This window comes from Branchiostoma belcheri, unplaced genomic scaffold, assembly GCF_001625305.1.
Source record: "Branchiostoma belcheri isolate BF01 breed outbred unplaced genomic scaffold, Haploidv18h27 scaffold51, whole genome shotgun sequence".
Taxonomy (NCBI): Eukaryota; Metazoa; Chordata; class Leptocardii; order Amphioxiformes; family Branchiostomatidae; genus Branchiostoma; species Branchiostoma belcheri.
In genome coordinates, this window is record NW_017804143.1 from 1,050,851 (window position 1) to 1,077,865 (window position 27,015).

General features: G+C 40.3%; 1 protein-coding gene across 1 annotated transcript in view; it reads right to left on the reverse strand.

Annotated features, from left to right (window-relative positions):
• Window positions 1-27,015, reverse strand: part of LOC109480525 (low-density lipoprotein receptor class A domain-containing protein 4-like) — a 72,340-nt gene that overhangs the window by 30,238 nt on the left and 15,087 nt on the right. The window contains exons 3-4 of the mRNA XM_019782735.1: window positions 26,301-26,708; window positions 6,994-7,131 (exon numbers count right to left, since the gene is read on the reverse strand). Coding sequence (XP_019638294.1) covers window positions 6,994-7,131; window positions 26,301-26,708 — 546 coding nt within the window. The remainder of the gene's footprint in view (window positions 1-6,993; window positions 7,132-26,300; window positions 26,709-27,015) is intronic.

Below are 27,015 nucleotides of genomic sequence, written 5' to 3' on the forward strand. Positions count from 1 at the left end.
AAACCCCTGCAGACATCAATGCTGAATATTTTCCGTATTTCGAGCCCTGCCTGTGCCCCTCTGACCGCCCCTGACTGAGACATCCACCTTAAGAATGGAAAAATTATACAACTACAGACTTCAATTGTCCAGATTTACAGCAATAAAACCCTTGCAGACATCAGTGCTGAATATTTCCCGTATTTCGAGCCCTGCCTGTGCCCCTCTGATCGCCCCTGACTGAGACTTCCACCTTAAGAATGCAAAAATTATACAACTGCAGACTTCAATTGTCCAGATTTACAGCAATAAAACCCTTGCAGACACCAATTCAGAATATTTTCCTTATTTCGAGCCCTGCCTGTGCCCCTCTGACCGCCCCTGACTGAGACATCCACCTTAAGAATGGAAAAATTATACAACTACAGACTTCAATTGTCCAGATTTACAGCAATAAAACCATTGCAGACACCAATTCAGAATATTTCCAGTATTTCGAGCCCTGGATGTGCCCCTCTGACCGCCCCTGACTGAGACTTCCACCTTAAGAATGCAAAAATTAAACAACTGCAGACTTCAATTATCCAGATTTACAGCAATAAAACCCATGCAGACATCAATGCTGAATATTTCCTGTATTTCGAGCCCTGGATGTGCCCCTCTGACCGCCCCTGACTGAGACTTCCACCTTGAGAATGCAAAAATTAAACAACTGCAGACTTCAATTGTCCAGATTTACAGCAATAAAACCACTGCAGATTTAATGGTGAAGATGTAGAGCCTGCATCATGTTTCTGGTTTCTCAAACCTAGCCTTTTTTATTGGTCAACTGCTAGTAATGTTATAAAATTTTTCATCTGACATCTGAATTTCAAACCCTCTAAATAGTGTGAAATGTCATTTAATGCATTTTCAGAAGCAACTTTTCCTTAAGTAAATCCGGAGGAAAAAAAACAATTTTTTTACTGAAACCAAAAATACAACTAATTTTCCTAGGCCTAGCATATTTCGAGCCCTGGATGTGCCCCTCTGACCGCCCCTGATGGGAGACTTCCACCTTGAGAATGCAAAATTAAACAACTTCAAACTAGCAATTACTCCACGAAGTTTACCAGCAAGGTAAAACCCTAGTTTCTAGTAGTAGACATTAATGCTCAATATTATCCGTCCCTAGGCCTAGCATATTTCGAGCCCTACATGTGCCCCTCTGACCGCCCCTGACTGAGACTTCCACCTTGAGAATGGAAGCAGTCCCAAGCCTATTAAAACTGCCCATTATCAGGCCCAGACACCTTGTTTGAGTTGTTCCAAACAGACCCATTTTCCCACTGTGGGGCACGGCGGGGGCTAACTGTGTTAAGCCTGATGTATGATGATGTTCTCCTCAATGTGCCTGATATCATCTTATATACCAGGCTTAGCATTGAATATTACCACCTGAAGGTATTGGAAACACCAAGCCCCATGCTACTACTGAAGGCACTGACTGGCCATAAAGAGGGTCTTGTCTGGTATTAGACGTAATCTCCCTCTTTGAAATAAACATTAAATTACATCTTATAGATGACGTGATATGAGAGGGCCAAAAAGTTACTTACTAGTATTATGAATATGAGGTAGGCATGTATTAGATATAATCTTCCTCTTTGAAATAAACATTTAAATTACATTTTATAGATGACGTGATATGAGAGGGCCAAAAAGTTACTCATTATGAATATGAAGTAGGCATGTGGTATTAGAACTAATCTTCCTCTTTGAAATAAACAGTAAATTGCATTTTATAGATTGTGATATGGAACAGCCAAAAAGTTAATTGCCATGTTATGTACGTGCACATTATGCAGATGCATATTTTTGAACACAAGATACACACAAGATTTCTACCAAACAATATTTATCCCATTATTTGGCAAGAATGCATGTATACAAACCTAAACCTAATTATACTTTATTTAATGTAATTTATTTAATTCACTCATCAGGGTAAATACACCGAGATACATGTAAAAGACGTGTATTTCAGAGTCCCTGACATTCAAATCTACCAGCACTAATTAAAATGCAACTGATTATAATTAATAAGAGTTCCCAACAACACATAATGCAACCTGACGTGCCTAATACAGTGATGGATTCATAAACATAATTGCACAAATAACTCAGTATATTAGAATATCACCCTTATATTATAATAAAAGCTCCCACTTACGTGAAGACCTGGGTTGACACCGTGACTAAGTAAGGCCTACGAAAAAATGTTGTGTCTCTGGTTTTCCGACCAACCCTAGCTTTTTTTGATCGACTGTTGGTAAGGCTATAAATTTTCTGACATCTGAATGTCAAACCCTCTTAAGTCTGAAACGTATCATTTAATGCATCAAATTTAACAGAAGCAATTTTTCCTTCATTAAATCAGGTGAAACATTAGTCCGCAAGCAAACAGGTGGACAGGGCCTAGAGACAGTCCCAATGCATTGTCAAACTTTACTAAGTCTTAGTTTAATCACTTTAGCCGAAATCTTTAAAAAATTTAACCCCAGTCCTGCTGGCATTTCTTACACAATATTTTTCAATAATTTCATGTCTTAATCAGGTCATAGACCCCTGACTTTTTTTGCTGGTGTAGTTGTAAGGAGGAAAGGTCTAAGGTAAGGTAAAGGTGGTGTAGTTACTTCTGCATACGTTGCATTTCACTGCAGTGTGATGCGTTGCACGAGAAACACCCCCAAATCGTACACACACAGCGTGCTTTACAGATGGTACTGTATGTGCAACTTATATATATATATATATATATATATATATGGGCTCAACAGGACAAGTTGAAAAATATGAAAATCCCTAACTACGACGACATTTTTTTCAGGACTGGAACCAGAAACACAACACTAATTTTCCTAAGCCTGAGATTTCCATCATGCAGACGTTGTGCACCCAGGGGCCAATTCCTCACAGCATTTTATCATGATAAATCACCCAAAAAGCACCAGACACTTTTCAAGGCCAAGGCCAACACCACATTTAAACAAATTGAATCAGGCTGCAGTCAGCACGGATTTCTCTCAACACATTTCCACGACGCTTGAGTCACAGTGAGTGGGTGAAGTATATAGTACTGCAATTGAGCTATAGTGTAGGAATATCTAAAAAAATGTCACGACGGCATGCCCAAGACTTGCTAGAGATTTGATTCTTTTATACCTCGATATTTACTAAGTTATGATGATTTTTGCAACTTGTATACATCCCAAAATCAAATGCAAGTCCAGAAATATTTCTTGTTGCATTATAATTATGATATAGGTGTCTGTAACAGACTATGTTGGGTAATATTAATTATCATTATTATGATAATGGATCTTACTGTTACTGTTCGTCCAATCGCGATACTACAACACATAACCTTTCTTTGGTAGCATTTTTCATAAATTTGTTCCTGAGGCCACACCAATTTAATTTCTTGGTTAACGGATTCGCCTCTTCATTTTTTTCTGATTTGCAAATAAAAATAAAAATTCAGAATCAACTGCAAAATGCTTATATTTTGCCCTGAACAGTTGAAAACAGTCCTTTTCTTCCTAGTCGTTACAGTTGGGGCTATAATAGGATGCCTAGATCTGTTTTTATTTTTATTTTTTTTCGCCCTGTCGCTTCATATTTTTCCTGAAAAAATCCGAGAACCAACAAATTAAATTGGTGTGGCCTTATGATAATGGCTCTTACTGTTACTGTTCGTCCAATTGCGATACTACAACACATAACCTTTCTTTGGTAGCATTTTTCATAAATTTGTTCCTGAGCTAGAAATTGCAGGCACATTTTATGTTGTGCATCGCAATTTTTTTTCTAAGCTCCCATTGATTTAGATTAGGTGTACCAGCTTTCTTGCATACATGTCATTTATTTTTCGTTGTTATGTATTTATTTTTAAGTGCAAACAAACTGATAACAAGCAACGATGCAACTGTTCCTAAAAAATGAATTTGGAGCCTGCACAGTTAAATCTGCGGATCACTTTTGGCTTTCAGGTCTCTTATCGCCAGCGGCTGTCTGTCTGTCAGGAAGTGGAAATAGGTCAGGTCATCGTTTGACCTTTTCGTGCACTCTGGCTGGGGGATCCCATCCACAGGTTCATAGCACGTCTGCAGAACGTACTGCACCTGCGCAAAACTATAGCGTGAAACCGTAATATATTGTGCATAGCACTTTGGCAGTACATCTCATATAAGGTGGTATTCGTGCATATAAGGTTAATATCCCATCTGTAGTTTCCAAATGTTAAGTCGGAAAAGATATCTTCTGCAACAGGCAAAATTCTGATGCAACGTTGACAAAAAATCCGACAAAAACCGTGAAAAATGAAAACATTAGCTAAACCAGGTGTCCCTTTATTTTCTGGGTACCTCCCATAATTAGGTACAACCAGCCTATAATACAAAACAAGCAACCATTTTCCTTTTATTTATCAATTACTAGCGGCATTGAATTTTTGCCTAACAGATATCAGTATCCTATGGGATAGAGTTGATTCAACTTAGTATAATACTACATTAAAAGAAAGACCAGAAAATTGACTTTAACATATCCCTGTTGTTCACATCAAATCTGCTAGAGGGCACCCTGCTGCCTATATGGTTAGCATATAGTAAGATCGGTCTTTGCTACTATAGTGCTAATCATGTATAAAATATAAATTCATATAGAAGCTACTACACTTTCAATACATGATCCTGGTCAGTATATCTTTTCTGATCTATGTTGTGGTCACCTGAAATCAGTTCTTGGTACCCCCGGTACATGTAGCAGTGCAGAATATAACCCTGGATGGATTATACCTGAGCAAAAGTGTTCTTGGCAGCTATTTTTCTTTGCATGCCAAGGTGCAATTATGATGCTTAGGCCACACCAATTTAATTTCTTGGTTAACGGATTTTTCTAGAAAAATAATGGAGCGGGCGGGCGAAAAAAAAATAGAAATAAAAACAGGCCTAGGCATCGTATTATGGCCCAAAATGGTACGATAGGAGCCATGAAGTCAACACACCAGGCTGGTTCAAAATTTAAACAATGAATTTTGAACTTTTAATGATACCATTGCATTGAAAGATGGAATAACAGTAACAGTTACAACTAGGATGAAAAGGCCTGTTTTCAACTGTTCAGGGCAAAATATGAGCATTTTGCAGTTGATTCTGGATTTTTATTTTTATTTGCATATCAGAAAAAAATGAAGCGGCGAATCCGTTGACCAAGAAATTAAATTGGTGTGGCCTTACTTCGTCTTAAATTATGCCACATATGATGTGACATTTTGTTTCCTGTGACTGTCTAAAAATTGTCTTCACTTTATTTACACATCAATTCTTAGTTTTTTGATTAAGATTAGTCACTGACGAAAAGTAGTGGATGGTACATAAAACATCTAACAGTTTTCAAAACTTATCCAGTTGCTCGAGTAAGAATTTCTTGTGGATGTGGCATTAAATCTTATTCAGCACTGCATGATAAAAAAGATCAAGCCAGCCGTCTTGTTAAAGATAACCTGGTTTGTTAATACAGAATGGAAGCACATGGCTACTGGAATGAGGATTGCAAATTTCAAATTAGACTGAACTCTGGGTAGCAACATCAGGTTCATATCCTGCTAGCTTTTGATAGTGACATTGACATTGAGATAGAACACAACATCAAGTTCATCATGTGCAAGTAAAAATAGAACTGAATTTAATGTGAAGGTCTTGCGGATTATAAATCACCCGATGGAATTTGTGCATTCTAGTAAGGCAGTTGTACAATTCAGAGGCATTCAAAATAGCACTATGGCACAATGCTAATATTTTTTTCCAACTGAACAAACTTTTTGAATTATAGTACATTTAGATATTTGCCCATGATTTAATATAATGGTCTGCATTTTTCCAAAGGACCACCTTAAGTTATTGACCAGAACCAGTACATAAAAATGAAAGTTCAATCTAGTATCTACTATGTTAATAAGAGATTGTCGATCTAGTTTGCAAGCCACCCCCTTGGATTACATTGACAACTGCATGAACCTATAGCACCCCCTCTACCACTGGTATGGGCTCAGAGACGCATCAATCACAACACAAGTAGCCTCCACCAGGGCATTGAGCCCAGGAGTCTCACAGCTAGACCTTGGGTACAAGGCTATGGAGCTAACTAACCAGGGCTGGAAACTCATTATGTTTACAGAAGGAAAACATAATTATTGTTTTTTTTCTGTTTCCTCTTCTTCTTCTTCTACAAACCAATAAGGTCAATGCCCTCAACCAGACGTCTGTCACCATGGTAACTGGTGTTGGGTTACATCATGTTGCAATTCTATAGCAGGAGGGATTTAAACTTCTGTCTGACCATATATGAATGTGTTTGAGTAAGAATTAACAGAACAGACCATATGCGAAGGTAAATACCGTGCATTTGCTTTGCAAATGTTCCATTTCCAGTTATAATTGGGAATAGGTGCAGTGAAGCCTAAATCACATGCAAGTCAGCAACAGGTTTCAGTGCACCTGACTAAGGGTTCGGGTCATTCCAACTTGACAAGGGCCAGAGAACTGGCCAAAAGCTCACTCGTAAGCACTAAATACTCTTGTGTACAGTTATAGCATTTGAAATCTTCATAACTTATTTCATTTACTGTCATAGATGAAATTTCTTTCCACTACAAATCTTGTTGTATTACAACTAGACTGACAGTGATCATCTCGCAGCCTTCTTCACTGGATTTTAACCTTTTAACCTTCTCCCTGCTGCCTAACCCCATAACCAACACAGCTTGTTGCCAAATGGCAACCTTAGCAAGCTGAAGGTTAATGGAGACCAAACTTACTACCGGTATGTCTACTAGGCTGGCACTGTTCATCTTTTTCATTGGCATTATAGATTTTTAAACTTTTCTTGCTACTTAAGCTGAAAACCAACACAGCTTGTTGCGTTATGGCTACCTTAGCAAGCTGGGGGTTAATCAAGAAAAAAAGAACTTACTGTCTACTAGGCTGGCACTGTTCATCTGGCAGTCTTTTTCATCGGAATTATCTTGACAGTCTTTTCTGCCGTTGCACACCAACTGCATAGTGGGAAGGCATTGGTTGTCACTGCACTGGAACGCGCATGTCACTTGCTCTGCAGAAAAACAACAACACAAAGAAGGCATCAGAAATTTCAGGAAAGGAATGTGATCTTGATCCAGTTTTCTAGCTGCCACCACGTCGCATGCCTGTGAAGCTGGTGTGTTATGCCAAATTGCAGTTATACCGGCTATACCGATGCAGATTTTTGCTCACTGAAGAGCTAATCTCCCACTGGTCGTGACAGAGAAGACAGACGCTATATATGTACTGGGATGTATTTTTGTGAATGTATAACTATTAAAACAGTATATATACTATTAGAACTGTGGACTGGATTACACGATTGTTATTCAATCGGAAATTACACCATGTATGACCAACCTTTTCCCCTGCATATGTACGTTTGCAATTGGTAATAAATAAAATGAATAATGTAAATGCTAATTTTAGATATTCTCTCTCCAAAGTTTTGATCATGAAATGATAGCATGATATATCACACATTATCCCAGCTAAACTGCCAGGCAGTATATGTGTGGGTACCTTCATTATAACACTATTAATAGTCCCAACCTCTTGCATGTGAATTGCTTCTAATACAGTTATAGAGTCATAATTTCACCGAGAACAGGTCCATTAAATTCTGCAGTAGCAGTCACGGTACAGCGGCTAATTAAAATGTCATTGACGATCCAGGCTGCATATGTATCACGTTTCAGGTCCTTCTGTTCCGCTCACTTCAGCGCATTAATCAGTCTGAAACCCGCCCACCCCACGGCTCCAAACTCAGTTTTGCAAATATAAAGGTGCACTGCTGTACCCAAACTAAAAAATTGGGTGCATAAAAAAAAATTTGGGGGGGTGTACCATATGAAATAATATAAGTAGAATATCAACAAAAACTAATTATGTTACATTTCTGAAGGAAAATACTACAACGAAGATTTAATTAATAAATATAAATTTTTCTGACACTGAGATGTCAAGAATATTTGATATGATAGTAAACATCTTTACATACATGTACATAAACCTAAGAAAATATTTTAATGCACTGGTGCACACACAGAAAAAACACTGGGTGCACAGCTCCAATTTTGGGTGCACCAACTAAGGTGCACATGCAACCAGTATTTCGAGCCCTGCACCCTGTACCCAGTAGCCCGGGGCTTGCACAGTGTATAATCCCCCACCCTCCCACCCACACACCCACACAGACACAGACACATGATGTATCTCTGTGTTAACTCAACATCCCTTCAACCACAACTATTTCCAAATGGCTCCCACCCCGGGGCGCTTAGTGCCCTTTCACGGGTAAACTCGGTCAGACGGCGTGGATTCGTTCCTGACCCCCCCGCCTCACCTCCAACGGTCCTACTCCACACAGGAGTGTGTTAACCTTTCAGGCGTTGTCACCTGCGCGGTGAGAATAGCCCGGCTCGCACACGAAGCAGCCAGGCCGGGGGGAGACAAATGGGGCTCGGGCACGGCAGAGGCATTCATCAGCTCCTGACCAAAGGGCACGAGACAGCGGGTTATTAAAAATTTACGGGCTGTCGGAGGATGATGTGTTATCTGTGATCCACCTGGGGGAGGGACAACAGGTGGGTCTGACGCGCGCAGACGCCGTATCCGACCTCTTATCGGGGAGGGAGGGAGTCCCAGCGACGCGGACCACCCCACGCGCATTGGTCATGAAGATATAATTTCTTACCGGTCTGCTAACGCGACGATCGGTGAATTATGGTTTCATCAGGTTGGTAAATCACTCGGGGCTCGAAATCCTTTTTTTTTTTTTTTCTGCATACCTGCATACTCAATTGTAAGTGGTGCTGGTACAATGTGTCTGGTGCAGGCAACGCTGAAAATTAACTGCACAAGACACATTTTACCCAAATTACAACTGAGAATTTAGGAAGTATAATCATACTAAAACTGTTAAAAAGACATTACCATTATTACATTTAATACATCTTAGAAGGTCAATGTAGCAAATACAAATCCACATACGTATACATCTAGATGTATCTATACACCCAGTACATGGATCAGTACAGGTACACATCGGAAATACCTGTACAGCTGTAATTTTACCTGCACTAATTGCGTATACTGGTCGTGTTTCCAGCCAAATTCTCTGTATACCACAAAAGAGTTAATACATTAAGCCGTGCACAGTGTGAGGTAGGACCAGTTAGCAGTTAGTATTGCCCTGAGGAAGGGTCACCAAAACATCAGACAGGTGCTAACTCTTTGGTGGCGTACAAAGAAGTTTTTTATCCAGTATACACTGTGGCATGCTTAATATTGATTTCATATACTGAGGTCTTCTCTCGTGTCTGCTGATCCAGACTTAGATAAGAAAAGCCTGGTCTGCCCAGGAATCATCAGGTCTTCAAGGCATCAATGTAATTTCTGGGGCGGTGGAACTGGATTTTCAAAGTCAATTTTCTGGTCCTTCTTTCAAATGTAGTAGTACCTGGTACACTGTAAGTTGAATCAATAATTCTATCCCATCGCACAAACTGATACCTGTGAGGCAAAAATGAGAATCTGATGTTGCTTGTTTTGTATCACAGACTGGTTCAAGTTATTTATGGGTGGTGCCAAAAAACAGTAATAAATAAATTTATGACAGTCAGATCCTATTATCATCTGCTACCTCCCTCCACTACACACACTATCAACATTATTCAGAACAGCTATCAAATATAGAATTGGAAAAAAAGGCAATAAACTGTGCTAATAATAGTTTGAAAATATAACAAGAAGACAGATTATGTAAGGCTAAGAGTACAAGAGCTAATGATGTGAATGTTCTATCTAACACCATTCTGTGATGTAAACGGAAGTAACTTCAGTACTGTGGACAAAACAACATGTCTGATATCAAGGATAGATATGGACATATCGGTACCACTTTTTAATGGAAGCTGAAAGTAATAGTACCTCTCTTAGATTAAGTATTCGTAAAAGCTCAAGCTATATTCCAAATTATATATTATCTACAAAAAAATTTTGGCTTTATAGTTTGAAAAGGAAATGCGATCTTTTCATTACTTTTTTTCAAAGCAGGAAAAAATGAAGAGGAGAATCTGAGAAACAAGATATGAAATCAGTGTAGCCCAAACTTAATCAACGCAGGTATTGGAGGTGACAGAAACGCTAAGATTTGAAAGCAAATGACTAGAAGACAAATGAATTGCCACCTTGTTCTAATCCCCTGCTGAAATATTTAAGCATCTGAGGCAAGTGCTCGATTAACAATTGATGGCAAACATCACTGAGAAACAATATTTAACCAAACAAGCATTCTTATGCGTCATCACGTCATAAGAAATGATGCAGCATGTTCATCATACCAATGAACATTTAGCAGTGCCACAAATACACACAACACCACTGTTACATAGTCTAGACTTGTAAGTTAATCCAATTCCACGTCTATCACCGTACTAAAGGTATAAGCATTCTTTCTTTATTCATGACACCAAAAAGCAAACCTTACAGCAGGAATAACACTCCCTGAATTGCAAAGAGTTTGCGTAGAAAATTACAACGGATAAGACAGGCAAAATATACATCCTTCATATACATTATAATAGATTATTTTGTACCAAGCAAAATCTTACCCCAACACTGTTGCACCTGAGGGAAGAAGCAGTTTTGTATCGACGTAGGTTCCAGTACGAGAAATAAACGCGTCCGCTCCTTTCCCCGCTACACACACTCACTCACACACAGTACACACACACGTACACCTGCCGGTACGTAATAGGGACTACCTGTCACGTACTGTCTGGGTGCAGGGATAAAGAGGATACGTTTTACCCCACACGGATTTAGAGAGGGAGTTCTCTGGAGGCCCGTCTGACATTTTAATTTACAGCAGCTGCCGGTAGTGATGGAGGGCTACTGCCGCTGCACCCAAGGCTGGGCTCATCGCCCATGCACACTGGCAGACCAGGAACTGTAGCTTCTACACTGGCAGACCAGGAACTGTAGCTTCTACACTGGCAGACCAGGAACTGTAGCTTCTACACTGGCAGACCAGGAACTGTAGCTTCTACATGCACACTGCTAGATCAGGAACTGTAGCTTCTACATGCACACTGCTAGATCAGGAACTGTAGCTTCTACATGCACACTGCTAGATCAGGAACTGTAGCTTCTACATGCACACTGCTAGATCACGAACTGTAGCTTCTACATTCACACTGCCAGATATCTACATGCACACTGCTAGATCAGGAAATCTAGCCTCTATGGCCAGACTACAGGAATTAAAGGAGCAAATGGAGCTAAAAGAGGATGGCCCGTTTTCTTTTTTTGTTGTTGCTACCCCCACCTACCCCTTGGGTTGCGCATGGACCCTCTCTGACCAATGGATACTGCCTGGCCAATTTGATACTGTTCTTTTGCCACCCTAGGATCTGCTTGGAGATTACTGCATATCCGGTTAGTTCTGTGGTGAAGGCTGGACTTATCGCCTATGCACATAGCCAGATAACTAGGAAATCTAGCCTCTACCAGGCTACAGTGGGTTTCTCGAATCGGGTAGTAGACATTGGCCAAATTGTAGTCGAGGAACTATATCCCCTAACAGACTCCAGGATTGAGCAAATGGAAGTAAAGGAGCAAATGGAGCTAAAATAGGATGGCTATACCAGCTCCACTGTACCCAGTAATATACTCTCATGCTTTGAATATCAGGGCTCGAAATACCACCACGTCCTGTATATCCAGGTTAGTACTGCAGCGAAATCTAGACTCTACCAGACTACAGTGGGATTCTCGAAGATAGTAGATATTGGCCAAATTGCAGAGTAATATAATGCCATAGACGTTATCTGGCCATAGGAGTAAGATTTTTGCGTGGGTGGCCAGGTGTACTCCTCTGGAAGACTAACTCCTCTTCGGAGTCCTCTGGCACATTATTCTGCCGTTTGGCCAATTCTATCATCTTCCAGCAACCCATTAGACTTAGAGTATGCAGAACTCTGCTTGACCCAGAAACCTACAGTCCCAACTGCCCAAGTCCGCTTAGGGAACAGATAAAACTGTCTACCTTGAACAGGTGGTCACTTATAATATACAGACAGGATTCTTAATAAATACTTGTGTCAATGGGAAAGAATATGATTGTGTACAAATCAGAGCTATTGCCTACATTTTCAGGGAATATTCAAACAAATGTCAATCGTTTCTCTTAAATACAAACAGAGCTGAAATAGGATTTCTATATAGAGCTGAAATTGGATTTCTATATCTATATCTGCTCCATTGTACCCAGTATATTAATATGCTCTCATGCTTTATATATCAGGCTCCAACTACCACCTGCATATGCAAGTTAGTGCAGGTAAAATTGAAACTGTGCGGGTATTTCTGTATATGCTGTTGAATATACAATTTACATTCAACATGAAATCGCCCCCTTCTTGGTGAATTCTTACTTGTTACCTTGAGCCTCAAAAGTTGCCTGAAGGAACTAAAGGGCCAAAATTTTTATGCAATTCAGCAAGTTCTTCTTCCAGGAAGGCTAACTTGCATGCCGCTCTAATGTACAAGGCACACACTTGGTTAGGCGCAGGAGGAACTAAGGCACTAAGGTAAGGTGATTAGCCAAGTGGAGGCACTGGCAAGCATGGATAGACATTGGCTCGCATGTTAGAATACCAAATAGCACAAAAATGCACAGACAGGGTAGCACGTCGGCAGAACGCACTGCACCTGCGCGAAACCGGTAATGTATTGTACATAGCACTTCGACAGAACGTCAGTCATATAAGGTCGTACTAGCTCATATAAGGTTAACATCCCGTCTGTAGTTTCCAAATGTTATGTAGGAAAAGATATCCTTTGCAACAGGCAAAATTCTGATGCAACATTGACCAAAAATCCACCGTAAATCATGAAAATACAGGGTTCTGCGCAGGCGCAGTACGTTCTGCCGACGTGCTATATATAGACAGGGTGGTCCTGACTATTGCAATTTTTTTAACCACCTGTCCACTAATGCATTATGGGGCTATATTTACATGTTTTGTTTTTTTTAATATATGAAAGTTAACACAATTCCACCAATGAGGCCTCATTTTTGTCACAACTACTACTAGTTAGTTAAATTTTTTATGAAAGTTTTCAATGGAATTTAATGATGCATGGAGACTCTTTCAAACTTCTGATAGGACTAGCAAGAAGGATGACGGAGCAACGCCCAATATTAGAGGTCTAGACATCTGATACTTACACTGTAAAATGAGTCTGGCTGGGATAAAGTTGTAAGAAGAACAGCCAGTATCTGGGGTATTAGGTGTAATCAGCTGAGAGATATGCCAGTACAGAGATGAAGAAAAAAAAAATTGTGCAAATGGAAAAGTTGGGTGATGTCCAACTCAGGGCACAGTGCGGTAACAGACTCGCGAACTGACAAATTTGGCTTCAGGTTTCACAGTTAATACACGGAATAATGACAGTGCTGCGGGGGTAAAGCTGATTTTCGGATGGGGAGGCTTTAACTCCAATCCTGTTACACATCTACAAAACTAGTTGGAAGTGATGGATGAAGATTTTAGGGAGTCTGATATTTGCCAGCAAATGTAATGTGCCTCCTCTGTCTCAAACTCCAGAGTTTTAAGAGTGTTTTTTACTGACCATCTTTCTATGATAAATTTCAACCACTGACATGCAAATATCAAATCCAACCTTTAACGTTTTTAAAGTATCAGTGGATCATTGGCATGTACTTGCAAAAATCAACATTTCATATCATATAATAAGTAAATTTAAGTCATTACCGTATAACAAGTATAATGTAGTAGTCCTTGTTCTGGTTCAATTATACAATAAAATGGTCTTGCTCTATGATCTATGTATCATTCATTTTGAAGTTTCTTTGCCGACAATTGGGCTAGGAGCAAAAATTGCAAGACAAAATTAAACCTTCCATTCACATACAATGCCAAACATAAATTATACGAAATTGTGACTGTTTCAAGCCTGGTTAGCATTTTATTCTACAAACAATTATATAGCATGAAAATGCGCTTACGTGCGAACTCGCACATGGCTTTAGTCAACTGGTATGTCAAGTGTGAATACGTGTCAGCCAAAATTACACACCGAGTATAAAACACTAGGAGTTGTAATGTGTTCTGTAGGACTATATAAAACATTCAGGGGGTCCATGACGTGCATACTAATTTTTATAACACTGTACATGTCCCCATAGCCAATGCATAGCAGTTGCCAAATTATTCAATGCATTCAAGTGGCTACCTTCCTACGCAGTCTGGGAGAAGTCATGTAAAAGCGATATAATGCCGTTTCGTTTCTTATTTGCATCAGAATGTATAACAAGTGAAAATATGAGCACAGCAGGCAGACATCAGGTAAAATGTGGTCCAGCCAAGGACATTTAACCTCTCAAATGGCACAACGAGAGTCGCCATTAGCCGTGGAGTGCACTTGAAGTACATGTATGCAACTCACTTGTTCAGACTGACAGAACGGCCAGCGAATACTGATAAAAGACATACACGACCTAGCATATATACAACAGACTAAGCTAGTTACAGGAACTCACTGATACAAAACCATGTCAAGGTGACTGGAATATATTGTCTATTCAAGAGGCACGTTATATATGTAATTATAATCTTCCCTCACACCATTTAGATGGGATTATACTCTTCACCCTGTGTGTTATATCTATAATACAGTACTGCTTCCTTTCTTATCATAATTCCTAGACGAATTTTGCCCTGTCTGCTAGAGAAAAGGACAAAGGGGTTTTCCACCATGTGCTCCTTTCCCATCGAGACTCACCTCCAGGCATAGCCAGCCTTACTGTCCACCTGGCTGTGCTTTCACCCTCCAGTTTGACTGGCTTAAATCCTTCTCAGACGGAGAGAAAAATGTCTGACACTGACAGACAGTTATATGGCCTTGGCATGTCTACGATCCACCCAGAACATGTACCAGGGTGTGAGGGGGCCTCTCGGTTTGGCTGGCTGCAGCAGCTCAGTCAGAGCTAGTCAGTAGCCCTGCAAGTGGGACAAGTGCAAATCTATTTGATATTGAACAAGGGATGCAGGGACAGACGGCTGGCCGGCGGGTACACGGCAGGCATTATCAATAACCGCGAAAGTAGGTCAACTGAGAGAGGGGCGCTGACCCTGATTTTCATATGAATCCGCCTGCTCCTATTGATATGCTGAGGGAGGGACACCAGGAGCACTTGGCAGAGAAGCAGCATGTGTTAGCTATAGCCGGCTAGCTCCTACGTTTTGGCTTTATCCAGACCTCCATAATAGTGGTGGTGATATGACATTCACTATTCTTCCTGGTGTGTAGCAAACAATAAAATAGTATAAATATAATCGTAGCTAACGTTTTGGTTTTATCTAGACCTCCATTATTCTAGTGGTCATGCGACATTCACTATTCTTCTTAGAGTCAAGCAAAAATAAAAATAGTACAAATATAGCCACTGAAATAATTATACAACAAAATATACTTCACATGTGTCTCTTTTTTTTCAGCCTCTATTTTGCGGCTAAGCAACAAGCATCTGGTTTGAAATTGACTACTTGAAATAACACAAATTACAACCCTTGGAAAATACAGTTAACAATTCTACTATCCAATATCAGTCTGGTTATCTGGTGCAGGCATTATACTATGTAGGAGATATATTTTCTGCTTTTCAAGCCTCAGACCTCTTTTTCCTGTATTCATTCTTTATTGCAGCATCTTTTGCATAATTTCTAGACAGCTCTCTCTGGACAGTAGCTTCATAAATATACAATTTCCTAAAAAAAAGTTCTTCTTAATTCCAGGGACTTGATGGTACATTGTCTTTTATCTGGTCAAGAGTAAAAGCACAAAAAATGAATTTGAACCACACACCGGCAAGTTGTTGGGATAGGCCATAAAATACATAATTTAGTGCTGTCTTTTTTCCACAGACTTATGCCATATCTAATCGATTCTTCAGAAGCGACTTGGTAAAATATACCTCCTTGTAGCACGAGCTAAAGTAAAGGTCATACGGTGGGCCATGTCAACTCAACACGGCGAGGGCGTAATTTTACATTTCCTAATCAATTCTCGCCTTTCAGTTGTTATACAATACATACTGTAATTTGTGTAAAGACAAAACAAATACAGTACTACAATACCCAGACTGTATTTTGTCACTTGATGCAATTTCCCTGTATTAATGGCATTTCTTTAAGTTAAACCCAACAGTCAAACAGTAATTCTAATTTCTAAAACTGTCACAGCTTCTAACACAAGTTCAATGTTAAACAGATAAAACAGTAACCCGACGTAGTAAAAGTTCAAAATTGATCCAACGGGAGTCCGAAATGTAACGACCTAAATACCAATCACCTACCTACGCCGAGACTTTTCTTCGAAAAGGAAAAACCGTCCTGGCTCTGTTCCTGGGAGGATTTAGAGGCGCACAGACGGGCGCATTATGTATTCTACCCAGCCTGCGAGCGTCTGCCAGACAGGGCTTTCGATTCCAGATGCAGACTTATCTGGGAGTGCAGCTGGAAGTTGGGGGGCCCTCTCAGTTTTACACTCTACCTGGCAGGTCCGTCGTGACATCCGCGGGGGTGAACGTGATCTGTCAGCGCTTTAATCCCGCCGAATATCGCCCCCCAAAAACAGATAATGTCAAAAAATACCAGCGTAAATCTCGGATTACGCATGTCTATTACTCAACGCTGATGGCGTTGGGTGGAGAAAGGAGAAAAGGCGGGCGAGATATGCAGGCCACGCTGGAATATTATTACTATTAGGTCGATTCAAAAAGCAACAAATCTCAAGTCCTGTCTGCGGTATGACCTGACCCTCCTGAAAAGGTGACAAGCTTCCACCAGGCCTTCTGTAGGGGTTGTGGGTTGTATAGTAGAATACAGCAAAAGTAGGCTGCATAAATGATTAACTGGCCAGAGGAATGTTAAGGGTAATATTCCCTTGCAAATGAACTCTATGGTGGCTCAAATCACTTATTTTAGCTGAATTTAACACTATTTTTCGGCTTGTATTGTTAGTCCGACAGAGACTGAACCTGGGACAAACTGGAAGTCTATACGGCAGGACAAAGGGGAACGCCAACCCACTGGAAAATGCGACATTGTCACCTCCCATTGTCGGCCAATTTTCCAGCTGACTTCTAGTTTTCCTGGCTACAGCAGGCACCCTCCAGAGTCCTGTGTGTGTATGTTCTCATACACTCCCCTCCCCCTCCTCCAATCTCCAAGCAGAGAACTTTTGGTGGCTACAAAGACAGTATCAAATTGGCCAGACAGTATCCATTTGCCAGGCAGTTATTATAAAAAAAAACCACATACACAGACAGCAGTGCAAGAAAGAAAGCCTGCTAAAAACGCCTAAAACACGTCAAGAATAAGCTGTAGCCTAAACCAGTCTGCTCGTACTTGGAGACAACCGATCACCTCAAACCCCCCCCCCCACACACACACAGCAGTCACCACCAGGGGACTAATCATGGTCCTTTATTAGCCCTGATTGCGCCCCACAATGACTATTAAATCATACAGGCTTGTTTGTTGGTGATTACGTGATAATTGATTTACAGCATGGCGAGTGGTCGCCGCTCGTCCATCTTAGCCCATTAAAGTACCTGACCGTAAATCACGCCGTGTGAGGAAGCGTCGAGTGGCAGAATTGGGTCTGGCACCTCGGATTGGACAGCCCTGCCCTTCGTCTTTGCCACAGGGCTAATTAAGCCACGTTAATTAAACCTCTTGGTTCTGGGATTCATGTAGTGCTTCATTTTTTTGATTTGTGAAAAACAATTCAGGTCTTGTTAATCAACCTCAAAATTGCTGATATTTTGGCACCAACAATTGACGGGCCTATCCTTTGTCTTTGCCACAAGGCTAATTAAGCTGGGTTAATTAAACATCTTGGTTCTCGGATTCTGCCTTTATTAGGGGATTTGCAAAAAAAAATGAAACAAACCATTGAGGTCCTGAATCAACTCAAAAAAGCTCGTATTATGCCCTTCATCTTTGCTACAACGGTAATTAAGCTGGTTCTCAAATTAATCAGCTTTTTTGGGGATTTGCAAAAAAAATGAAGCAAACATACATGTACAAATGTACCATTGATGAGGTCCTGAATCAACCCCAAAAAAGCTTGTATTATGCCCTTCATCTTTGCCACAAGGCTAATTAAGCCAGGTGAATTAAACCAGTCCTAATTAATTAAAAAAAACGAAAGAGAAAACCTCAACTTAGTGATTTGATTAAAGGTTTGAAATTCATTGAGTTATAATATAAACCACCCTCAGGCTGGTACATGTATCTTGACTTTGTGGCTTAACTATGGTAGCATTTGGAGGTAATATTTGACAGGATTTTGTTTCGCCTGCCTGCTTCATTGATTTCCTGCAACAATCCGGGAACCAACACATCAAATTGTGATGGCCTTAGTGAGAAATGATTGATCAGGCTAATTAATGTTTAATTACCAGATGAATGTAGTCTGGTGGTGAAGAGAGTGGGAGGGCGGGGCCAGACAGGGACAAATGTTCATCTTTCACCTTCACCTACAAATTTCACTTTGAAATTCACATTTTTGTACATTAGATTTGAGTGTTACTTAATTTGTCATTGTAGCTTATCTATTTACTGACTTCCCAAAGACAAATGCATGGTGGTATAATAACTTTCATGTGAAAATATAAATTAATGTTTTTCTTTTTAAATTTCTTTGAAAGCTGTAGCTTAACTCTCAAATAAATCTTACTTAATTCTTGTCTGCAACCTGGAAACTTTTTTCTTCAAAATATAGATTTAGGGTGGTTATTTCAGAACTTTGCTGCATGGTTTATTTGAGCTTAGACAATTTCACTACTCTGCAAGCAGAGTTCTGGTTGGGAGTTGTTTTGTTGTTTCCAATTTACAGCCTTTTCTACTGTTCCATACTTAGTGGCTGCCATGTGATTTCTTTCATTCTCCTCCCCTCTGGAACTTCACCAGTTGGTTACTAGACGTTTCCATCTTTGGTAACATAACACAGTAACAACCTCAAGTCAGTCTTATCTAAGGACTTGAAACACCAAGAATTTCAAACTGTTTCTTCCCAAGACGACTGGTTTGAAAATTCACGGGTCAACCCATTTACACATGCATTATCAAGCCAGCGCTGTTTTGTCTACACTCTAGTGCTTCAGCCAATCTCAGAGCCGGGTTGTTAAACGCATCAGTCCTTGACTTTGTGGGTGAAACGTGTGTTGAGGTGGCAGAGGGATTTGTATGGGTATTGTACTTTCAACAACATTACAGGGAAACGCCCGAGGCGCATCCCCTTCTGGTGCTCCATTGCTTAGCTTGTAAGTCCGTTCATAAAACCACTATATTTTTATTTCATCATGTTATAAGACATGCCAGCCATGACTGACTAGAAATGTACGTACATACAGAGGCCTGGGTTTAATGATTTTCCTTTCAAAGGTGACTACCGGCAGGTGGTCGTGTGGTTAGGGTTGTTGACTGTGAATGTAAAAGTTCTGGGTTTGAATCCCGAGCCGTGCCCTTGAGTTGTGGTTTCTTTAACGTGCTCGAAGTGTGATTCTCCTAAAATACAGGGCCTCCAACTTTATGTCCAATGACTCCAATCCGAGAGGACGTCCCTAATCAAAGCTAGGTACGAAATTACACCTTAGTCAAGTGAGAAAATAGAGGGCCTTTCCCAGGGGCACAACATTTGCATCTGCTACGGATTCAAACCTAGAACCTTTAAGTTTATATTATTCAATGTTACCCTTAACATCTGTGTCCATAATATCACCAGGGTCCATAACATCGCCACCTTGAGAAAAAGTGTGCTTAAAGATATTTTTACTGCAACATACCCTAGGTATGTACATTTGATGTGTGCATAAGTACATACCAAAAGTATGTTGCAGTAAAAATATCTTTAAGCACACTGTTTCTCAAGGTGGCGATATTATGGACCCTGGTGATATTATGGACACAGATGTTACCACAAGACTACCTTGTCACCTTAGACGACCTTTGATGTAAAAATGTATCACTATTTGTAAAATATTATATGTAAACAACAGTGAGGTCCGTCACATTGATTATAGTGTACTATTTTTGAATATTTCATAAACATTGAAAATAAGTCCCTTTATTGCCATAACATAACAAAATTCTCACTTCCGTTAAGATCAAACATCTTTCCGTTTTATCACCGATTTACAGAATCATAAACACATTAGCACAGGCCTAATTTCTAAAACACATTTTGCTTATATAACTACAAAAGTAGCCTTGGAGAAGCCTTTTAAGTTACTTCAAGGAGGTTACTGTTAATCGTTTTAATTTTGGGGTAAGGACAAAAAAGTTTTAAATTTGTGGTATTAGTACTGTAGTAATACATGACAATACACAATTGGGGTGAATTGTCTCTGAAATTAGTTCACAAATAAAACTACTGTGAAAATTTCCTGACTTACAGTACACATGGTGATGTTGTTTAAAGATGCAGGAATTCATTTTCCCGCCGCCATCAAATATTTTCACCCTGGAGCAATCTTACACAAGAAAACCAATACGTGTACATATCACCACAACAGCTCCTTTTCAATAGATGTGAAAATGATTTATGAATATGGTCAGCACTGCAGTATCATGTATATGGAAGCCTAACATAAGAGAAATCACAAAATAGAGAAACATTTAAAAGGCAACACTGCAAAAACATTAATATGTGTATAAGCTGATTTATGATGTATCAAGTTATAAAGAAAACTATGAACTAGATATTTTTGATTTATGTATACGTCCAATACGGTAGAAATGTATGGAGAAACCCAATGCAATATAGAAAGGAGAAAATGGAAAACGTATACAAAAGGAACCAGGGCAAGATATAACACTATACATGTCTAAACCAATTCTTCACTTTGTCAAACCATAACTTTAGAAACTAGTTCATGACTCACAAAGATCATAGATCACATGAAGTGCTATGAACTAGATATTTTGATCTATGTACATCGAGTACTGCATCACTGTAGGGGGAAGTGAAATGCAATATAGAAACGTCAAAATCTCAAACCAGTTCAAAAACACAAACATAATGCAAAAGCCGATGCATGACATAATAACTTATAATTACAAAGGAGGCAATGAACTCTAGTAGATATTTTTGATCAATATACAGCCAGTACTGCAATAATTTAAGGTGAAGCCATTATGCAATGTATTGTATACGTACATGTAGAATAGAAATGACAAAACTGACAAACATTTAAAAGAAACCTGTCCAAAAAGAAGGTAATGAACTATAGCTAGTAGTAAGATAATAAGATATTATAAGATGGTAAAATAAAATGTGGTACTTGTGGAACTAAGTATAATGATCTAGGTCAGCATATGAGACCCAGACATGAGACTGGGGGGAGGGGGGCACAGATCAATGCAATAAAGGGACGGCGGGAACAAACGGGTCGATAACACAGTCAGGACAAATGCACCTGTCTGGGGCAGGTAAGTGTGTGATCACTCTCCACGCACTCCATAGATCTGCCTCCGCAGCAAAAAACTAAATCCCGGTCTACGTACATATGCATGATTTCCAGTGTTCTAAGCCAGCATCCGAATTTCTGTCATTTGATGGAATTTTGCTCCTCATGACAGACGAGAATTTTGGTCAATCTGTCATCTTTGTCAGACAAAAAGCTGGGTTCAAAGACATGGAAAGAGATGTCATCGAACTACGCTGTTTTTTTAGAGGGTCAAGATTTCAAAATAGTCTTGGGGGAGCATGCCCCAGCACCCCCTATAGCTAGGATTTAGTGCTTGATATGGTGTTATGTAAAACAAAATTGAGATGATGGAAAAAAATTAAAAGAATTTTCAGACAATACAGAGATCGAGAATTTACCCAGTTGTTTAGTTTATATCATGTTTATTACGTATATATCATGTTCCACCTGGATGTCGAACCTTCATCGATGTTGGTGGAGATTAACGTTGATTGTCAAAGGTAATCGGCCCGGTTTTCGGACCACCGTACGATCAATTCAGTCCGTATCACCAGCTCCATCGCAGACAGAAGATACCATGATGGTGGGGCCGTGTTATCAGCAATCTCAGCCACACATATACTCAATCAGGGCTGGAAATGGGGCTGTGTACCTAGTACCTGTACCTGTAGTATTGTTCAGGTACAGTTCTGGACCTGACCATCTCGACAGGTGTACCTGCAACTGAACCTGAACTAAATAAAATACTTTCTGGACCTGATCATCTCGACAGGTGTACCTGCAATTGAACCTGAACAAAATAAAATACTATCAAGTTTACACCATTTTGTTTTACTAATTGCATCTCAAGGATGATCCTTTTGACCACATTAGAAAATTGCGCTTGAAAATCAGGAAAACTTAACATTAAAATATTTAACAATTTACCGAAAAAGAGACAGTTTGCTGCACATTCATGTACATGCATATGTACTGTATATCTTACACTAGAGATAATTGGCAAACTTGTTTAGGGACACTAGTACTCACTGGTACCTTGGCTTTAGTTTGAATGTTGGCTGTTTTCATTCGCCCAACATGCACACTAGAGGAAAGGGTCCTTAGGACGGGATGTTACGCTGTGGTCCACTGTTCAACGTACTTGTTGACAAGAGCTATGGGAATTTCCCCAGTGCAATGAACCTGTAAATGCTGCATATTGTCTGTCGCGACCATCAAGATTAGGTCTTCAGCAAGCTAAACTGGTTCCAGATCACTTTCCCTTAAAAGACGCAAAACATAGGGGGATGAACCGAGAGTTCACCCACGCTACCACATAGTTTCCCTTTGGTCTGACTTGGCTTGCAGTACATGTACAAGTACAAGGCTGTAACATCACTTCAGAAACAAACTGCTAGATGTCTCTCTTGCTTTGTTAAACAATCCGCCTTTGCCTTCCATATGAAAGCCCTTCAAACTCAGCTTCCCAGAAAGTTTATAAATATTGTAAGAATATTTATATGTTCCCTATAAGGCTTAGGCCATATCTTTTAACTAGATACTCCCAGAGTCTGGATGAAAGAACATTTGAGCTATGTGTGCTCTTTGGTAAATCACGGAGTCAGACATCTTGTCTGAAAGAGGTCCTCTATGCCCTCAGACAGACTTATCTTTACCCAGACATCATAATATATCTGGGTTATTCACTGGAAGAGACTGCTACATGGTCGTAAATCCAGTTTTCTGCAATAACTGTTGTAAAACAACCAGATTTCAGCACAGATTTCTGGCTACCAGCATTTTTGGCCACTAGCTAGTAGCTGTCACTGGCTGGTTTTATCATAGATAGACCAGTAGTACAGGTAATAGGGAATACATAGGCAGTAGAAATACCTGTGCAGTTTCAATTTTACCTGTATGTGCAGACGGTATTTTGAGCACTGTTGATTTTATTATAGATCCGTGCAGGTTATAGTATAATTAGGTGCAGGTCAGCATCAGAAATACCTGCACAGCCCCATTTTACCTGCACTAACCTGCTTAATTAGCCTGGTGGTATTTTGGGCCCAGACACATTACCGCACAGGTCACTACTTTAGGTGTTATCTATATTTATCTATACTCCAAAATGACAAAAAATACCCCAAAAGGGCACTTAATTTATCCATTTGAGTACCTTTCACTCATTCAGACATGACCACGCAAGTAGAATTTGCTTCAAATATAACCCAAATGCCTATACACCGACGGTTTGCCACCAAATGTTATGCAGACACTGGGTAAGCCGTCTTAGCCAGATACCGCAGAACTATGCCGTGGGCATTAACATGTATCCCCCCGTAGACTGGCCGGCTAAAAGCGTTGGCTAGTCTTTCTGGGTCAGAGGATCCTTGGGGTTGGCATGGCCTGAAGCTAACTAGGCGCTGCCAACAATGTATGCAGAAAGTACTGTCCTGTGCCAACTGCATGTACGAATATATCAACAGGATTTTATCTATCTTGCAATCCAGCCATTCTTTAGGATGATTGACACCTGTCAGTGGACACAGCAGTACAATTCTTTCAGTGCAGACAGCACAGTAATGTCACCGAGTTACGTAATCAAGACTTAGTAGTTATACTTCTGACGTTGCAACATCACATGTGTGAAAACTAAAAATGTTTTCTTATACAATTCTTATATAATTCTAAACATGAACAATTTTAATAACATGTATTTTCAGCCGCAAGACTGCCAGGTTTTATGCAACATACATGTACCGTTCATTCATTTCAACCATTCATTGAAACTTTAAGAGAAGAAACATGACTTCACATACAGTAACATACAGTGTGTGCTGTCAGTGTGTGACTGTCATACCTTGATGAGAAATGTCCATGCGGGCAGCAGGTGCCTAAGGTTTGGGTGGTCTGGTCTAGCGTCATGTTGACAGGACATGTCATAAAGCACACAGGATATGGAGCTGGACATGTGGGACCCCCAGACAAGGGAAGGGGGACAGGTAGCTGATATCCCTGCCTTTTGTTCCACTTCCTATCGCGGGCCGTCTGGAGATAAAAACTGCTCCAGTCACGCAAACCTCGGCAGCCAATCACGTGGGATCCTCTCTCTCTCTGCCGCCGCGACAGACACTCGCTCGGGGCGGTTCCACCAGACAGAGAGAAAATTGCAGCCCCCCGAGTTGTCTGGGGCGTTACGAACAAGCAGGCACTGCCTCCCCAACCGCAATTTACCAGGTCAATTGTGAGGAATAATGAGCAGTGGAGGGGGCTACTAATTACTCTGATATATAGACTGGTGTGCGGCTAATCAGCAGTCAAGATGTTTGGTGAATGGCGTTCTAGGCTGTTCTGCGGTTAATGCGGTTGGGTCTAAAGTATGCCGGTACTTTCAAACTGTCTAAAAATCTATCCCCACGTCTTTTGGAACAGAAAAGAAGCATTTATCACAGCTGAACAGTCAAACTAATAGGCCAGGTCAGTTCTTTTGATGTGTCCTTAAAAGAAGGACTTTCATTGTTATATGCGTTTTTGTGACACCATGTGTGTATGTGTATGTCTATGGATTTAAGAGGACTATATGGTTATGAATTTGTTAGGACTTCATTCATGTGACCTAAAATATCTTTGTTTATATTGTCTGACCCTGACCTCTTTCCGTATGACCTCAATTTACAACTTATATTTTTCATGAATAAACAAAGGTTCAGGCAAGCAAAACAACAAACGTCAACAGTATTAAATTGTAATTAAAGATATGTATGACCTAAAAGTTATGCAAGAAAGTCTTTTATTCAGCCGACGTTTCAGTGACTGTCTGTCACTTTCCTCTGGGAAATTCTGACTGCATTAATGCCCGTAATCTTTCTACAAGTCTGGTTTTACATAGCATTTGGTTGATAACTGCAAATGCTACAGTGTTGAGAATAGACTGATCCCCTTGCCTGCTCAGTGCGGAGTCACGAAGGTTCTGCAGCACCCTAATAGGTCCAAAGTCCTTCACAACTGGACAATACCTCCATTCTGTACCCTCAGACCCAAGTAAGAGGTTTGGTCCATTATCTACCTGTTCCATCCTGAAACGTACTTGACATAGGGACACCTGAAGTGGGGGCATCTAAGGATAAAGTTAGTACAAAGCTGCGTACCTAGAAATGTTACATATGCATCAGGTAGTCACTTGAATGATGAGCATCCTAAATATAGGTATCCTCATACGAACCCCATAAAATTAATGTTGCAACACACCATGGGGAACTACTAGAGCTACGCAGACTAGTAATATCCAGCACTGACAAACACTTTGTATCTGTAATGGTATAGCCAGTATAACTGCCCTTCAGTGTAACGCACCAATCACAATGTGTATTTGTATGTGTATAGCTCTTCGGCATAACTCACCACTGTTATCTGAATCTTTAGAGCCAGTATGACCGCCCTATGTCGTAACACCAGCTTTGGTATCTGTAAAAAGACAGTATAACTGCCTTTCAGCGTAGCACACCGGCTTTGCAGGTATGCGGCACAGCAGCAGCTGGTTGTATTATTACACTGAACAACCCATCACACCTTACCTTTGAACATCTAGCTGCAAGTTATTTAAACTTAATTAAAGACATCTAGTGAAAATGCACCTACTAACTATATAATTTTAATACACACATAATAATATCATACACTTGAAATGCACCTACCTTCAAATGTGTCCTTTTCCCCTTCCACTTGTGTACTATCTTGAAAGGAGTAACTTGCTTGAAAACTACTATCAGCGGAGGAGTCCCACAGAAAGTCCAGGATAATCTGGTGCTCCGTAGAGTGTATATTCAAAGGAATGCTGTCTTCTTCGAGTCCATTGCATATGCTGTATACAAGGCGCACATCACCAAGCAAGCCCTCTTCTCGGACTTCTAGTTTGGGCAGGCACTGAGCGAGGGGGTTTGTAATATTTACAGGGGGGAAGCCTTTCAGTCTGGTTATACTCAACTTGATGGACCGATTCTGGGGGGCCACGATCTGCACCGAACACTTGCTGTACCCTCTTCGGCTGAAGTCCGCCGCTCGGATCGAAAAGTCACCTAGAGCTTCCGTATACCTCCCGCAATCTGGAACAGAAGAAAACACGCAGCCGGTGAGCGCAAGGGACTGTTTAATTTGATTACCGTAACTCACTAATATGTTCACGTCGGTAGCAAAAGTTCACGGTCTGAAAAAAACGGAGGTGTTAACAAAACTATATGTTCATGGTGTAGGCAGGTGTAGAAAAAAGAAAAGCACTGAATTATTATTTACGGTACTAATACATTTGCAGTACAAAAGTGACCGCAAAGTACCGTGAAAAAGTCAGGAATTATAGTATACAAGACAGGGTGTAAGCAGGCAACTTTCGCACACTTGGACAAGGTTCGTTAA